The sequence below is a fragment of the Pleurodeles waltl genome, chromosome 2_1 (assembly GCF_031143425.1).
Source record: "Pleurodeles waltl isolate 20211129_DDA chromosome 2_1, aPleWal1.hap1.20221129, whole genome shotgun sequence".
Lineage (NCBI taxonomy): Eukaryota > Metazoa > Chordata > Amphibia > Caudata > Salamandridae > Pleurodeles > Pleurodeles waltl.
In genome coordinates this window covers 183,114,023-183,132,258 of record NC_090438.1, presented here as the reverse complement: position 1 = coordinate 183,132,258, position 18,236 = coordinate 183,114,023, and the positions used below count along the sequence as shown (strand labels likewise).

The following is an 18,236-nucleotide window of genomic DNA, read 5'->3' as shown; positions in this document are numbered from 1 at the left end:
GCAGCTGTAGGGAAGGATCCTCTTTTTTGCATGGTTACCCCTACTTTATGCCTGCTGCCAGTATCCTTTGATGTTTTCACTGATATCCTGCTAACCGGGACCCCAGTGATTACGCTTTCTCCCTCTAAATTTGGTTGCTCACGACTTTGCACACCCCACAATTGGCATACTGGTGCCCCACGTATAACTCCCTAGTATATGGTACTTAGGTATGCAGGGCAGTGGGGCAACAGGGGCTCCCCATGGGCTGCAGCATGTATTTTGCCACCCATGGGAGCCCATGCAAAATGCGTCTGCAGGCCTGCCATTGTAACCTGCGTGATAAGATGCATGCACCCTTTCACTACAGGTCACTGCAAGTCACCCCTATGGTAGGCCCTCCTAGCCCAGAGGGCAAGGTGCAGATACCTGTGTGTGAGGGCACTCCAGCATGAGCAAAGGTGACCCTATGAACTCCAGCTCCATTACACTGGACTTCGTAGGTGCGAGGAAGCCATTTTACCCATGTGACCTGTGTCCAGCTACATAATGGTAACCCAGAACCTGGACATGTTTGCGATCAAACATGTTGGAATCAAACACAAATACTGTTGCCATTATTGGCTGTATGATTCCATGCACTCTGGTGGCTCCTTAAAGGACTCCCGGTAGTGCTCCTACTAGTCTTTTGGGGTTTTCCGGTCAGCCCGCGCTGTTTTCCGGTAAACAGGAGGGTTTCTGCCCTCCCTCTGCTTGACCAGCTCAGGCAGAGGAAGTTAGAACAAAGAATTTCCTGTGGGAGGGAGTGGTAACACCATCTCCCTTGGAGATCGGTGTTACATTGCTTGGGAGAAGTAGCCTTCCCAAGGCACTGGGAATTTTGAAGGTCAAAACTGGTGTGCACCAGTCAGGGGACACCCAGTCCCTGCTCTGGCAGTAAACTGGACAAAGGAAAGGGGAGTGACCACTCCCTTGTCCATCACCACCCAATGTGTGATGCCCAGAGCTCCTCCAGGTGGCCACTTGATTCTGCCTTTTTGAATCCAAGGTGGGCAGCAGCCCCTGGGACCATCTGAGTGGCCAGGTCAGAAAGGTGACGTCACAGCTCCCTCTTGATAGGTGGTCACCCTGCTAGGTGACCAATCCTCCTTCCAGGTACTCCCACTTGGGTGGGTCCTCAGATTCGATGCGCAAGATACCAGCAGGGCTCTGTGCATAGTTTACTTCATCTTCTGGCCAGTGGGACTGCAAAGGGACCCTCCAGGAACTGACAATTTGAAACTACAGCGACAACTCCGCTCTGCAACTTGGTTTCTATGGCTCCTTCCAGCAACTGCAACATTTCCCGGGCTGAGCATCCTCCGAGGGCTGAGAGTCTTCAGCCCGCACACGAAGTAAGAAGTAATCTCCCTTAGAGTGAAGGAGTCACTCCCCTGCATCTTAAGGCACCAACTGCAATGACAATCGGCTGCATGGATCTGCTCTCCTCCTGAATTGCGTGGATCCCGCATCACAGGTGGTTCCCTTGGTCCTCTCTAGCAGCTGTCCACCTTGGGAGATGGTAAGCCCTTGCCTCCCCTTACAGGGCAGTACCCCTGTGCAATGACTCTTGCAGCTACCAAGGCTTGTTTGTTCCTCCTCCAAAGGATCTTCAGAATCCTCATAGCTCGGCCCCCAGCACTCCTTCCTGCAAAGCAGCGTCTCCTGCCTGCTGGTAAAGCAAAGTGGGACTCGTCTTCATGTGTGCTGAGTGGGCCTCACTGCGACTCCTGTGCCTGCTGTCAGTGGGTTGCCTGTGGGGGCTGCCTCCTCTTCTTGGGTCTCTCCCAGCTGCTGAGGGTCACCCCGGACTCACGTCCTTGGGTCAAGTCCCCTGGACCTTGCTGGTCCTCTTCAGCCTTGCAAACCTTCTTCTCCATCTCTTACATTTGCCAAGGCTTGTTGGTGGTGTTCCAGCACCACTAACCGACTGCATCGCGACCGTTGACGTGGGACATCACTCGCATCACTTCTGGAAAAAAATGTCATTCCCTGTGCTGCACTGCTGACCTTCTTCGTCCAGCATTAACCGGTTCCTGCATCCGCAGAAAGGTGGGTAGTGGCTCCTGCCACAACTAGACACTCCATCACAGACTGGACTTGGTCCCCTTCTGTTGCAGGTCTCCTTCTGTCAGGATCCACCCTCGGGTTCTTCTAGTCTTGGCTGGGTCTTACATATTCATTTTCCAAAGTCCTCCTGTTGGTTTTGGGGAAAACCAGGTACTTACCTCAACTCCCCTGGTCGCTGAAGGACACTCTGGTACTCACCTCTTGGGGTTTCTAGTTCCTCCAGCTCCCTTCTACTGATTTCACTTCCTCTGGTGAGGGACTTTCTTTCACATTCTACTTTTTAGTATATGGTTTGGCCCTCCCAAAGGGCCTGAATTATTTACCTATACTTTTGCCAATGTTTATTGCTTTCTATGCTCTTTACTGATTGCTAATGTATATACAATAGTGTGTTTACTTACAGTTGGGGGATTGCCTATTCAGTATTCTAATATTTGTGTTACTATAATAAAGTACTTTCATTTGATTAACACTGTGTGGTTCTTTCATGTGTGATAGTGCTGTGCGACTATAGTGGTTTTGCATAAGCTTTGCATGTCTCCTCGATAAGTCTTGGCTGCTCATCCACATCTACTTCTAGAGAGCTCTGGCTTCGTAGACACTGCCTACACTTCACTAATAGGGGCTACCTGGATTGTGGCGATAACGCCATAGGTGCTCACCACACACCAGGCCAGCTTCCTACAGCAGCAGGAACCCCCAGTGTAGTTAAGGACACCTTTTGAGAAAACCTCCTTTGAGAAGAGCTGGGCTCAGCTGACATACATCAGTGCGCACTCCATATCACGCTCAGTAGGCTTGCATACTGTCATCACCACTACAGCATGGGGAAAAACATGCTGGCAAAAAAAGTTAAGCCAGAGCACTGCCGACCAAACATTTGGAGAATAAAGGTTGCAAAGCGCATCACTATTTCGCTGCTAGGGCGTCTGATGCACTGAACTGATGGACGGGCACAAGTTTACAGGGGCTTTACCTATGACTGATTATCGTGGCCTGGAGCCAATCTGTAACACACTGGGTGTCTGAAAAATATACTACAGTTTTGCCCTTTTGTTCAGTTGCAGGCACAATGCTTACTGAGAGTAAGATGAGTGTTATTTTCTCTACGAAACAGTTCAAGGAAGAAAACGTAGAAGAAGGCGTGCTAAGAAACAGCATCTCAACGATAAAAACATGTAAAGGATATTATCTTGAAGCAGAATGCAAAAGTCCCTTTGAATCAAATAACAGAACTGTGGAAATGGCAGCTTTGAAGCACAGCTGCACTGCACTGCACACATCCAAACAAAAAAACAGGAGATTAAGGAGTGTTTTTTAAACTGTTCAAAAGATCGGTCTGACCGAGGATGCTCCATCCAATCGGAGAATGTACAGAGAGAAACAGGATGAAGAACAATGCAAATAGCTGGCCAAAAAAGAGCGTGGAGAGGTCCTATTTTTGAAAATATTGGGGGCACAATACAGGCATCTAATTAAAACAAAAGAAAGGCATCCAGAAAAGTTTCACACAGAATTTAAAATGCCAGGCCAAAATGTATTATGCAGGTCAGTACAAGAAATGCCAAATAAGGCAGGCTGGGGAGCTGCAAGTGTATTTAGTCACGCACAGACTAGGAGGTAATTATTTGATAAAAACAATACAAGAATAATTGAACTAATTACAACAATCAATCATAAACCTTTATAATAAACGATGAAGCACTTTTCAAAAGAACACAGGAAATAAACACCTAGAACAAGAAAAGGTAAGGTTTCGGCCACACAATTGCAAATCGAATTTTTATGCAGTCTATTTGAACAAAATGATGATGTAGAAAAAGAGGACAAAAACAAGGCTATAAGAAAGTCAAAAGAATAAGTACGATTACACTAGTTACCAAAGGCTAATCAAACAACAAAAAAACACGCAGAGGTAAACGAAATGCACAAACTTTACAAGCACTGACAAGGCAATAGGTTTTGCCTATGTGAGGTCTATTGGTCTGAGTTGGTAGTGTTGCAATGTGTGGTGTCAGGTGACAACGCATGGCATGGCACTGTGTGGCATGGACTAAAACCACGGGGAGTGGCATTCCACCAAGTGCTTCAACATCTCGTTAGGGGTAGCAAGCGCTAAATAAAAACAATTACAACTGAATGGGCTGCAGTGAGTGGCGTGGCATTGTGGGAGTGGCATGGCACCATGTAGAGTGGCATGGCAGAGTGGAGTGGATTAGCGCTGTGCAGCACAGAGTAAAGCTGTGTAAAGCGGAGGGGCGTTTAGTGGAGTGGAATTGTGTGGTGTGGACTGAGTGCAGTGTGTGGCATGAACTATGTGGAGTGGAAGTTAGTGGAATTATGTAGAACTGTGTGGCATGGTTGCACTGTGTGGAGTGGACTGGAACTGCATGGCATTTTATGTAATGGAACTGTTTGGCACTGTGTGGCATGAGTGGCACTGTGTGGCATAGCATTCTGTGATGTGGAGTAGAGTGGAATTGTGTGGAGTGGAAAGGGGTTGACTGGAAAGGTGTGGAGTATCACTGTGTGATCCTGTGGAGTGGCACTGTGTCATGAAGAGACATTCGGTAGAGTAGAGTGACATGGAACTGTGTGACACTGAGTAGAGTGGAACTGAGTGGCATTGAGTGATTCTGTGGAGTGGTATTGTGTCGCAGAGCGGCATTGTGTGGCAGAGTGGCATGGAACTGTAAGTGTGTTGTGGAGTTTGATTTTGAGATGCGGATAGGAACTGTATGGCTCGGAAATGTGTGACACTGTGTGGAGTGAAATCATGTGGGACTGAGTGGAGTGGAATGGTGTAAAATTCAACTGTTTGGCACTGCATGGGGTGGACCTGGTGGCAGAGAGGGGTCGTTCGCAGATTTCCTAGTGTGCTGGACACCTTTCGCTCCGAAAGCTAGCGTACTCTCTGTCGCCATCTAGGGGGCAATTTACTTACTCAAATTGGGTTGGATTTTTAGATATCATAAGGTGTACTCTACACTTTGAGAATGACTTTTTGAGATTGGGAATTGCTGCCGATTACCACTACTATAATCCCACCCATTGGTATTTTAGGTTACATGGTCCTGATAAAGTGCCCTGATCCGCAGGGACTTCACATAGCACAAAACATGTCTGACATTCTCACTTCCTTGTGAGCTGTACTGGATCATGGTCTCCAACACAGCCACCCTTTGTTTTTATTTATAAAAAGAGGCCCCACGTATTAAAAATTTCAGGGTCTTTCTTAGATATTTTTAGACTACACTTACACCAATCTACACATAGAGCACTTACACTTCATCATGGCGTCTTATTTATTTTAAAATACCTCCAACAAAGAGCCCCTTCCAAGGGCCCATTGGGCAATCATGCGCCAGCCCAACGAGGATTTGCCCAATGATGAAGCATGACACCCATCTGGGTGTGTGAGAGCTCTAACCTCTGAGCAATCAGATCCCCCTCCCAGATCCGCTTGCTCAGACCCATCCCAACCTACTGCCTGTTCAGTTTCCTTTTTTGATTAATTTAGGAACTGCATACTCCACTTGTCTACATCTATATTTATGAGCTTGCATGCTGGACCTAGATGTGTGCCCCATCCCATTTGTGTGTTCATTATAAGGTAGCCAGTGAAGTAGGGGTAATGTGGCCTGACTTTTTTTTTTTTTTTTTTTTAAGCACTGAAGACCAATGGAAGCACACCAGGACCTAAAGGCTGGCTAGTGCTGCATTCCCACTGACAAGATGATACAGCACTAATGCTTGTATTGCTGTCCCAAAGTCTGAAGGAAGGACTGAAGGATTCATTTTCTTAGCAGATGAGGGGACCATGGCTGCCAGCTAAGGCAGCCAGCTGAGAGCTCTCCGCCTCTGGTGCCGCACTATGCTTATTATGTAATTTTGGAAGTACGAAAAGTGAATACTTTTGTCCTACCTGCAGGTAGATTTTGTGGAGACATTAATGACTGGGAGCGCCGTTTTGGGAACAACGGCAGTGGCGGCAGAGTCCCGCTATGGCGAGGCATGGTGCTGGGGCCAGTAAACGTGTGCAAAGACACCCACGCTGCTGCCTGGCAGATGTCCCGACTGGAACTCCGCATGCTAACACACTGGTTGCAACAGTCGCTTTGGCAGAATTAGGCAAGCCCTCCGCGGGTTGCACATTTTAATGCAGAGAACCATCCATCTAGAGATGGTTCTCTTCTGCACTGCATGACCTGTGCGCTCACATAACCCACATCAGGGAGGCAAAGAACTCAGAAGGAAAATGACAGCGTCTAAAAGGAAACATCCTTGAAGCGTTTTGTAATGGAATGTGAATGGTCTTGGGGTAAAAAGTAAAATGAGGATGGGCTTGGAATATTTAAGGCAGTCAGAGGGTAGGACAGTGATATTACAAGACACATTATTTGAAAAAGTAATGTGAGGAATCCTAAACAGACATATCTTCCAGCCATATTTGTACAGAGTCAGAGAGTCATAAACAGATGTTTTTTTTCCCAGCTGGCTGCAAGTGAACAGAGAACAAGATTGTCCACCTTTTTAGTAGTGGCAGGACGTTCTTATTTGGGCATGCCATTTTAGAGAGGAAAGGGGAAGGAGTTTATCCTGCTTAGTGGTTTTATGTATTGGTGAAAGGGTACTGCAAAGAATTGACCCTTGTGGTACAGTGCTGTACATACAGAATACTGGAGGAGTCCATTTATACTATCTTGATGTGATGAAAGACTGAATTCAACGTAAGATTTTGCCTTCTATCCTTCCCGGGAGAGAGGATCATTGTGAGCATAGTGTCAATTTTGTCAACTGTCGATGTTAGGCCTAGCACCACTTAGAGACAGGATTGTCCCTCATCCAGAATCTCTAGAATGTATAATAAATCTGCAGCATTGCATTTGCAGCAAAATCGAATCTGAAATGTGTGCAGCAGGTCATCACTGGAAACGTGAAGCACAACTCGAGTAGCAGCCATATTCATTAACTTTTCGCAAAATCAGGGCGCTTGGAAACAGGTCTTTTCCAAAAAGTGAAGAGTCTAGGTCAGAGTTAACGCAATGGCGAAATCTGCCCAGATTTAAGAGAGAGGGCAATTTGCCTTCCAGAAAGATTTTGATTTTTAGAATTAGTGGAGCGAGGTCTCATTTTATCAGTGTTATAGGTTAATGAAAATCCATAAACAATGAGGGGTTACTTGACGTTATGATTTGAAGTACTTTTTAAATGCCTAGGCACATACATGTAGGACACATATCTCTGAAAATGTTCCCCAACTAGAGCGAACAGATTTAATGTTCATGCTTCTTGAAGAATAATTCCGAAGAACTGCTCCAGTGTACATTCTCCAAACCAACATTAATACCAGCATTCCTGATTATAATGAAGGCAAATCAAATTGGTTAACAACTTGGAATGGGCAGTTGATGCACCATCTTGTCTAGTACACTGAACCAACTTTCTTCTGAGCACAAACAGTAAGCTCATTAAGCAGCAAGATAATTAAGATGCATAAAGAAAGTTGTGGAACATTCAACATTTAGGAACTTAAAACTATGAAATATGTTAATTCGGATAAGAAAATGAGTTTGGAGAAAAAAGTTAATACTGGAAAGTAGTAGCAAGAAGGTTTCTTTATAAAAATGATCAAGAATTACTTTACCATTCAAAGCTGCGTCAGAGGCAAATATACTTACCAGAACCAGCGGCACTTGTTCTTTTTATTGCTGTAGTTCCTGGAACAAGCTCATATGAAGGAACCGGTCCAATATCAATCCCTTCAGACATCTCAAGAACTTTTTGCATGAGTGCTGTGCCATACCTGCATTTAATACAAAACAATTTATCATGATTACTTTCATTTAATGATTGGAGGGAAAGGCCTTTCTATGTACCCCACCCACCACCTCTGCCGAAAGATACTTTTTAAATCATCTGTTTCTTAAAGGGTACATGGACATGGCATTAAAGGCTTTCATATGTTTCTTTACTATCTGACCAAGAACGGCCTTGCAACAGAAATCACACACTATTGCAGAAAATTATTCTGTGAGATTTCAAGATATGGATAGAAACTGCATCAGAAATATTAGTAAACTAACTGAACTCCACCAGAGGTGAAATGGTGCTCCACAACTAACTTGATTTCTTAGGTAAATGAAGATGGGAGCGGATCCAGTTAATTAGTCTTGTATAACGTGGCAACATTCTTGTCTGAATTATCAGTTTACACTAATAGCTTGTTAATCCCTTAGGTATGTGTGTCAGCCAACGGGCGAGACACACCCACCCTCCCTGGTGAGGGCCACGACCATTGGCCAACACCGGCGTGGGCTTTAAATAAATAAATCCTCCGGTGCTTTGCATGGAAGGATTTTTTTTTGTTTTGTTTTTTAAATGCCCTCTGGAGTCTCAAAATAGCTTCCACATCTCCCCCTTCCCCCACCAATCCGTGACATCAGCATACCGCGAGACAAAAACTACATACATTTTTCCACACCAGAGGATCAAGGAGTAGGCAAGTGTCCTCTCCCCGGAGGCATCGATGGAAAGGGGAGAGTCTCTCCTTTCCATCGATGCCTTCCTGGCACCGTTTCCTAGGGGCTGCGATTGGCCACCAGATAAACCACATGTATAAAAAAAAAAAATGAGAGCGAGAAAGACACTCTCTCTCTATATAAACATATATCACTTAGTTTTATAAATGTGTGGTTTTACTAGGGGCAGGGAATCAGCCCACACATATATTTAAAACAAAAAAAGTGAAATTGAGAATGAATATCTCAATCTCTCTATCTAAAAAAATCACTGTTCCACTACCCAAAGACAGAAGTCCTTAACCTCTTGAGTGCCTTGGACGAGGTGACCTCGTCCAAGGCACCGGTTACGGGGTGCCTTGGACGAGGTCACCTCGTCCTACACCTGGGAACTGGGGGGAGCGCTAGCGCTCCCCCCCCCCCCCCCCTGTGCTCCCCACCCACCGATTTTCGGTCAACCTGCCCCCAAGGGAGCAGAAACCACTAGGAACCGGGGATTTTTATTTTTTTGCGCCAATGTCACGCAAGGGGAGCGACCCCGTAGGCAAGGGTCGCTCCCATGGAGGGGTTTGGGGGGGGGGGGGGAGGGGCAAATTTATTTTAGGCCATTTCTGACCCCCCTGGGGCCGGCAGAGCTAGAGGCCAAAATCCACAGGTAGGCACTGTGCAAAAAAACACCTCTGTTTTCTGTGAAAAATTTTTATGTGTCCACGTTGTGTTTTGGGCTATTTCCTTTTGTGTGCGCTAGGCCTACCCACACAAGTGAGGTACCATTTTTATCGGGAGACTTGGGGGAACGCTGGGTGGAAGGAAATTTGTGGCTCCTCTCAGATTCCAGAACTTTCTGTCACCGAAATGAGAGGAAAAAGTGTTTTTTTGGCCATATTTTGATGTTTGCAAAGCATTCTGGGTAACAGAACCTGGTCAGAGCCCCACAAGTCACCCAATCTTGGATTCCCCTAGGTCTCTAGTTTTCAGAAATGCACAGGTTTGCTAGGTTTCCCCAGGTGCCGGCTGAGCTAGAGGCCAAAATCCACAGGTAGGCACTGTTTTCTATGATGTGATGTGTCCACGTTGCGTTTTGGGGCCTTTCCTGTCGCGGGCGCCACGCCTAACCACACAAGTGAGGTATCATTTTTATCGGGAGAATTGGGGGAACATAGAATAGCAAAACAAGTGTTATTGCCCCTTGTCTTTCCCTACATTTTTTCTTTCCAAATATAAGAGAGTGTGTAAAGAAGACGTCTATTTGAGAAATGCCCTGTAATTCACATGCTAGTATGGTCACCCCGGAATTCAGAGATGTGCAAATAACCACTGCTCCTCAACACCTTATCTTGTGCCCATTTTGGAAATACAAAGGTTTTCTTGATAGCTATTTTTCACTCTTTATATTTCAGCAAATGAATTGCTGTATACCCGGTATAGAATGAAAACGCACTGCAGGGTGCGGCTCATTTAATGGCTCTGGGTACTTAGGGTTCTTGATGAACCTACAAGCCCTATATATCCCCGCAACCAGAGGAGTCCAGCAGACGTAACGGTATATTACTGTTTTTTTCACCTCAATTTCAATATTTTTCTTTTTCAGTTGTTATTTTCTGTAGGAAACCCTTGTAGGATCTACACAAATGACCCCTTGCTGAATTCAGAATTTTGTCTACTTTTCAGAAATGTTTAGGTTTCTGGGATCCAGCATTGGTCTCGCGCCCATTTCTGTCATTGACTGGAAGGAGGCTGAAAGCACAAAATAATTGTAAAAATGGGGTATGTCCCAGTAAAATGCCAAATTTGTGTTGCAAAATTGGGTTTTCTGATTCAGGTCTGCCTATTCCTGAAAGCTGGTGATTTTAGCACTGTTTAACCCTCTGTTGATGCCATTTTCAGGGGAAAAACCACAAGCCTTCTTCTGCAGCCACTTTTTCCCATTTTGTTTGAGAGAAAAAAAACGAAATTTTCACTGTATTTTGGCTAATTTCTTGGCCTCCTTCAGGGGAACCCACAAAGTCTGGGTACCTCTAGAATCCCTAGGATGTTGGGAAAAAAAGGACGCAAATTTGGCTTGGCTAGCTTATGTGGACAAAAAGTTATGAGGGTCTAAGCGCGAACTGCCCCAAATAGCCAAAGAAAGGCCTGGCACAGGAGGGGTTAAAGGAAGAAAAACTGTTGCGGCCACAATTGTCTTGGATTTTAATTGATCCGTTTTATTTATTCTGACAACAAATATCCACCCTACTATCTTTCAGGCATGGATAGCTGTCAGACAGCAATAAAAATGTCAAGATACCTCTTGTGATTATGTTCCTGCTAGAGAAAGAGATCGGACTTTTGTCTAGTGGCAGTTTTAACGCCATAAAGTAGCACATAAGGTTTATATGCCTGGATATCATTAATACTTTAACTGCAACAGTTACAATAAAATTATTTGATGAGAAAACTGTGCATGGTGTGGGTTCAAGTTATAGTTACCTTAGGACACTAGTTTCTTGAGATAAGTTTAACTGTCCTTACTCACTTCAGCTGCTATCCCGAAGATTTGGTGTGATCCATCAAGCAGGGATTGAGAAAAAAAACCAAGCATTTGCAATGCAATAGGCCTCACATTTTCTTGAGTTAGAGCTATTGGCATTGTAAATCAATAACTGGACTTTCTTTGCCACATAAATTGGTCAACCCTGTTTCATAATTTTGTCTTTTCCTGCATATAATTCCAGTGGCCCAGCATTTAACTAAAGCACTTCCATTTACCTTCTTCCTCTATCTTAAAACATATACAATTATCATATAAACGTTTATCAGTAATATACTTTTGGCATTAAAATGTATTGCACAAAACACCATAACAAGAATATCATTTGGGACGTATTGGATGGTGAAAGAAAAGAGGGAGTCGGGAGTAAAGATGGAGAGGACAAGTGGCATGGTATTGGTATCATAGGCCCTGAAGTAGGAAAGAAAAATGGTTGACTGCAATTTCAGTAGGAAAATACAGCAGTAATTAGAGTTGAGTGAGGTCCATGGGTCTCTGGGCCCCAGTGCCACTGCACCTGCTGCTCCATTGCTAACTAGGCCTCAGGAGAGAAAGCAGATGGGGCAGAAAAAGAAGTGGAAGGAATACAACAGACAAAAGGAAGAAAGATAAGGAGTCGCAAACAAAAGAAAGAAGGGCAAGAACGAACGTGAAAATAAAAACACAACAGAGAAATTTATACTAAATAGATGAAGATAAGAAAAACACCAGAGAAAGGAAAGAAGATCTTTAAAAACAAAAAAAGTGAAAGGACGCATACCGAGTCAAAGGAAAGAGCAAATAAAAGAAAGAATGAAGGTAAACAAATTGTGAAAGAATGAATGCCTGATAAAGAAAAAAAGGGAGGAACAAAACAAGGAAAGAAATAACCAAGTTTTTGCCAGTTTGAAAGAAGGTAGCAAGAGGAGGAGGGAAATAAACAAACAAAGGGAGTAGAAATAAGCAGTTGAAAGAAAAAGCAACACTTAACATGTGGATTTTACAAGTGGAAAAGGGAAAGGGGGGGGAGGGAGGGAGGGAGAAAACATTGAGAGTAAACAAAGTAAAAAATAAAAATAAAATACAAATGAAACTGAGATAGGTAAAACAGACCCTCCCAAATAAAGATGGCAGCTAAGAATAGATTTAATTGGCTTCCCCATGCCCTCATACAGACGTCAGAGTGTGAAACAACAGGGGGCACTTCAGAACAGCAGGAGGTGCATTAGCAGAGTTGTATGTGAACCCCAATACAGCAATATTGGTGCAGATCAGAACTGGGGATATAGACAGCTGTGTCTCAGACCAGTGCTGGAAAAACAGAAAGGCGGCGGGTGAGGAATGAGAAATGAAGTGCCGTAATTCCTGGTATTGGAATAATGGGGCACTGCAGGTCACTGCTGAAGTGCACTGACAAGAGCTGATGTGGGCTGCAGTACTGGAATGGTAACAGGCACACAAGGTCAGAAGTGAGGTATGTTAATGGAGCTATGTGTGGAACCTAGAATTAGTGTGCAAGTGTTGCCTAGGGTTAGCCTGGAGGTGCCCTGGTGAAGCTGCGAGTGGGGCCCAGTATGGGAGCAGCATTGCCTCTGAGCCGCAGAAGCAAGGAGTCCTGATGGGAGTGTGTGTGAGAGCCTTAGTAATGAGAAGAAATGTGTACTGAATGTTAGAATTGATGGATTATGGCAGAGCTGTGGTGGTTCCCCATCAACAGTGGTGTTGGATGTTAGACTTGAGGTGCACTGGCTGAGCTGTGTTTTGCTCTTTTGGGTCCAGTATTGTCTTGGCAGTGGAACTGAATATTAGAATTGAGCTGCTGTAATGGAACTGTATGTGAGCGGGCCCCAGTATAGGAAAGGAAGTTACATCTTTGGGGTAGAATTGAGGTGCACTGATGGCGCTGCGCCCAAGGTCCTAGTACTTGAACAGCAGTGTACTGACTGGGAATACTGAGGTACTCTGGCAGACATCATGTGTGGTGATCCTGGCTGTGGCACTGCTGAGGGCTTGGCGTGTGTGCATTGCAGTGCACTGATGAAGCTGCGCCCGAGGTCCCAGTACTGGAGCAGCAGAGTGTACTGAATGCAAGAACTGAGGTGCTCTGGCAGACAGCAAGTTTAGGGTTCCTGGCACTGGCACACCCGAGGGCTTGGAATGAGTGAACTGAGGTGTACTGCAGGAGCTGCGAGTGGGATCCCAGTATGGAGCAGAAGTGGTCACTGTCTCTAAGAATTGTAGAGCCCTGGAAGAGCTGGGTGCCTAAGCTATAATCAATTACAAGTGATCCTCCGCCTTTGCTCTATGCACACAGGCAGGCACACTTCGTAAAGAATATCCAAGTCAAGGTACGGCGGGAGCCATGAGGCTGAGAGAGTGTGCAGAGAGCCCACCAAGACCAAAGGTGACCAAGACAGACTGATTTATAGCCTTGTTTACAGCTGAGCTCGGAGGAAGAATGCTCTGCAAATTAAAAGGGCAGCTTCCCTGGACAGGAGCAGGAAACAAAGTTTTTAAAAAGTCCCCTTCAGACCAGATAAACAGGACAAAGGATAATGTTACAATTGTTGGTCACTGCTCCCACACAGATGGAGGCACAAAGAGCCATCACTGACCACTAAGAAGCAAGGATTTTTAAGTGACAGTGAAAATAAATGAAATAGCTGGAAGCCCACAGACGTATACAAGAGGTTGTACGCATAACCTCGACCTAAAAAAAAAAAAAAAAAGGGTGGGGTGGGGGTGTGGGGAGGTGGTGGCTGTTGGTGTGCGGGGGAGTAGGGGAGTGTATTTTCCCATAGGGATTTTAGACATGACTACTGCCCAAACCGCTAAATGGCATTATACCAAATTTGGCAGAAAGCTAGATCTTGGTCCGAAAAGATTGCTTTTTGCAATTTGGCATAAATCTGTCCAGTAGTTTAGGAGTTACTAAAGGAAAAAGAAAGATGTCTGGGGTGGCGGATCCACTCACGGAGGAAAAGCAAGTCCCTGATTGGCTGCCCACCCACTTGAGAGCAAAGTTCCGGCCACCATTTTGTTTGATCCATCATGGCCAAAAAAATTGGTGATTTGTTTTTCTATATATTTTTTCAGACGAACTGCAGATCCACCAAGGGGCTCAGCCAGAGGCCCAGTGTAAATCTGCAATGGATCCACAGATCTAAAGCAGACTTTAATTTTTATTTATTTTTACGCCCATTCAATCATGAAACTCCTGCTGCATATGGCTAAAGCAGGGATGTGGAATTTATTAAAATATCTACTTGTCCAGGGGACAGGTTGCTTCTCAAATCTACTTGTCCTGTAAAAAGATCTACTTGTCCCTTTGGTGCCATGTAGTGTGGTGACAAATTATGGCAGCAATTAATAGCCTCTCTGATTATGCCAGGGCTACTACCATAGTAGGGCTTAAATACTTGGAGTTTCAATCCCTACTGTAGAAATTTCCTTATTTTGCCACCTTTCTGCAGATCTGCATACTGGGGCTGGAGGAAGCAGTAAGCAATAGTTCCAGGGCTGGAATGCCTTTGAGTCTGCAAACCTACTAACCTGCATGTTTTAAAGATTTTTAGCAGCTTCTCTCTAATATTTTCCCATAATAAGAAAGGTTGGACATTTACTCCTGACAATGGCAGAATTAGAACTTCTTCCAGGGTTGGGAAGAAAGTGGCTGGAGGGAAAATGAACTTGCAAATGCTCAATAGATTTTCACATGAGCAAATCTACACATCGTATTTACCCACGCTAAAATACAGTTCACAAATATTTTATAGGGGTACGACATATACCATGGGTGCACTTTTGTGACTTTCTTTAAGAATTTGGGGCCACAAGTAGGTAGGTTCAGATTTGTGACCTGCAAATTGCGAGTCGCAAATCCGAATGTAGGATGGTGTCCTTGACACCATCTGTGATTCGCAAGGGCTTCGCAAATGCCCACATCATGAATAATCATGAGGTGGGTCGCAATTTGCGACCCCCTCACGAATGGTGGCCTGCTGGAGACAGCAGACCACCATGTCTGTGACTGCTTTTCAATAAAGCAGTTTTTTTTGTAATGCAGCCCGTTTTCCTTAAAGGAAAAAGAGATGCATAACAAAAACGAAAAATGAAACGTTTTCGTTTCATTTTTTCAGAGCAGGCAGTGGTCCACAGGACCACTGCCTGCTCTGAAAAAATGTTTACAGTGACATTCACAATGGGAAAGGGGTCCCATGGGGATCCCTTCCCTTTTGCGAAAGTGTTAGCACCCATTTGAAATGGGTGCAAATTGCGATTGGTTTGCGCCCGCATTCGCGGTCACAAAACAATCCTACATTGCACTGCAAGTTGCAATTAGGAAGGGAACACCCCTTACTAATTGCGAGTCACAAACCCGTTTTGTGATTCGGTAACCAGGTTACTGAATCGCAAAACTGGGTTTGTGCATCGCAATGTGCTTTTTGCATGTCGCAAACAGCGAAAGTCGCTGTTTGCGACATGCAAAAAGCTACCTAAATGTGGGTCTTGGTCCCTAATTAGGTCTGGTGTTAACAAAGACATTTTGTTTTTATTAAACTTCTATTTCGCTCTCTTTCGGCTGGCTTTACTGTGAGTGATCGCATTCTGCTCTTCCACAAGGAGCATATTGCCACACAAAGTAGTTTTGTTCAGTGTCAGGAACTACAGTGGCAATCAGTGACATAACGAAACTGGAGGGTGCCCCTGCAAAGAACATGGAGGCCCCACCACCTCCAGGCTCACTCAGGGCATGTGCTGTGCTGACGGGGCCCCCTGGAGGGTGGCTGCGGGGCCTTTGTTATGCCGCTGGTGGCAACGTGTGCTTTAAGAGTTCAAAAACTTTTTTGGGGGTTTTTGCCAATGTTTGTTACAATGTTGAGGGCCTGGTAGCTCCCACAACAATAAAGTGTTACAAAAGCCATGTCAAAACAAGACACGCATTGATGAAACTAAAAAAGACTTATAAAAATATGTCAGATCAGTTGGTTTTGTCAGTGTTTGTTTATTTTCATGCTTCCCATAATCGTGTTGAAAATGGTTACACTGATTTTCCATTAGAAATATTTTTGGGAAATACTAGCATGCATCAACACATTTTACTAAATGACACTTCATTTGCATATAATCAGAGAGCATTCTGGGAGCATTATACTTAGCCTCTTAGCCTAAACTTTTCAAACATGTGTGTACACGTTTTTTTTTTTTGTACTGGAACCAACGTCAGTAGTGAAGTGTGACCTTAAAACATTGATTTACAGCACGCACCCTAATAATGAAGGCTTTCAAATAATGAACCATAAATACAAGTTCGAACAGCATTATCCTTTGGAAACACATTACCTCAACTGCAGAGAGTTCAACTCTCTGTAAACAGGCAGCCAAAGGGTTTGTGCTGCAGGGGGTTGGGCCTACTTGTCCCAAGGACAAAGTAAACATAAAAACTTGTTGCCCTTGACCCCAAACAAGATGTCCCGGGCGATAGGAATTACACATCCCTGCTAAAGGTCCTGAGCAGCATGGGTTTGTATGCATGTGAAGGGGTTGGCCATAGGGCCTTGTAAAAACCTACAGCCACCCTGCTGCGCACACAGCTGGGGGCTGCATTAGCATATAGTAATTATTATATATTACTTTACATCAAACAAACACAGAAATGCACTGAGAAAAACCAAGGTTACAGGGATGTTATAGAGAGGTTTACATTTTACTCACACAAAAGCATAGACCATAACTGCTGAATTTACCTGAATTTTATTTATCATTTGAAGAGAAGAACAGGGTTTCAATCATCCATGAGAAAGGACTCAGTGACAAGTGAGTCATGAAGCATCCCCTCCTAATTTGAACATTGAATAGGCGTTACTCGACATTTCCTTCACCTGGGTGTGATTTTTAGAGATAGTGTAGTTTGCAAACAATGAGAGTGCAACATTGCTACGACAATTAAATTCAGCAATTTTTCACTCGTCTTGTTTTTCCAGTCACTTTTTACTGTGCACTGCATGGCCTACTCTCGCCCTCTAAATGAAATATCAAACTAATTTAGAGGTTTGATGTCAGTTTAAGTATTTGGTTTCTGTTGTATACTTAACTCCGATCTCATAACTAGTTGGACTGACTACTATGGGCCTTTTCCTTTAAACTCAGATTACATCTACAAATGATACACAGGGATTCACTGTTGTGGGGAGGAGAGGTGGGGTGGGATAAAATTGAGAAATGATCAAAAGAATGAAAATGAAGTCTGAAAATACTAATGTAAAAAAGCTTTAATGGAAAGGACACAAAAATAAAAACAATAACCTTTATAAACAGTAAAGAAAAATGTTAGCAACTTAATAACTACAGTTGCTTAGAAGAAGAAAAATGATTCAAACAAAAATCAGCACATTTTGGCCAAGGTTGTTCAGAGCCTAGCAGAGAGATTGCATTGTGGGTTGGGCAAGTGCTGAGCATTTGCCAAGGAAACGCAAAGCATAAATATTGTGCAGCGTAGCAGAGTCCATGCAGAGTGTGATCCAGAGTGCAAAGTCATGGGTTTAAAGCTGGATGCAGTCTCCGGACTCATTTTCTAAAATCTGTGTACTGCTAGCTACCTAAAGTTGATAAAGGCTCTTAAAAAGTAAGTGCCGGAGGCAAGTGGTAAGCAAATGATGGCAATCATGCCAGTTGCATTTAATAATGGGCAAAAAAGGTAACAGAAGATACAAGTTACTCTATTACAAGTTAAACGTAGATGCTCTATGGTGCAGTCAGAGTTGACCAATAGGGAATGTAAATGATTGAGTGGGATAAAAATAAAAAAAAATGAATGAATGGTATTTGGAAAGCAGGTGGTTTAGGAAGAATGGAGAGGTTTGTGCTTGCAGAGTGTCTGGCTTTGGAGAAAAGCCCAGGTCAGCAATGCACTGGTGGGACGGGGCACAAACACACAGCCTCTCTTACTTTACAGCAGGTGCCTCCATTCAGTCGGTCGTGAGCTACCAGTATCTCCCAGACCCCTTCAGAGTAGGCTGTGGCCGAGTCGATTTTAAATAAGCACAGGGTCACGCGTTTCCTTTTAAAGTTAAGGGAAAGTTGTGTTATTATACATTTATTTTCATCAGGCTGCCGAT

At 44.2% G+C, this 18,236-nt stretch overlaps 1 protein-coding gene across 1 annotated transcript in view; it reads right to left on the bottom strand.

Annotated features, from left to right (window-relative positions):
* Positions 1 to 18,236, bottom strand: part of NKRF (NFKB repressing factor) — an 83,113-nt gene that overhangs the window by 39,734 nt on the left and 25,143 nt on the right. The window contains exon 2 of the mRNA XM_069212306.1: positions 7,770 to 7,894. Within this exon, the coding sequence (XP_069068407.1) occupies positions 7,770 to 7,894 (125 nt within the window). The remainder of the gene's footprint in view (positions 1 to 7,769; positions 7,895 to 18,236) is intronic.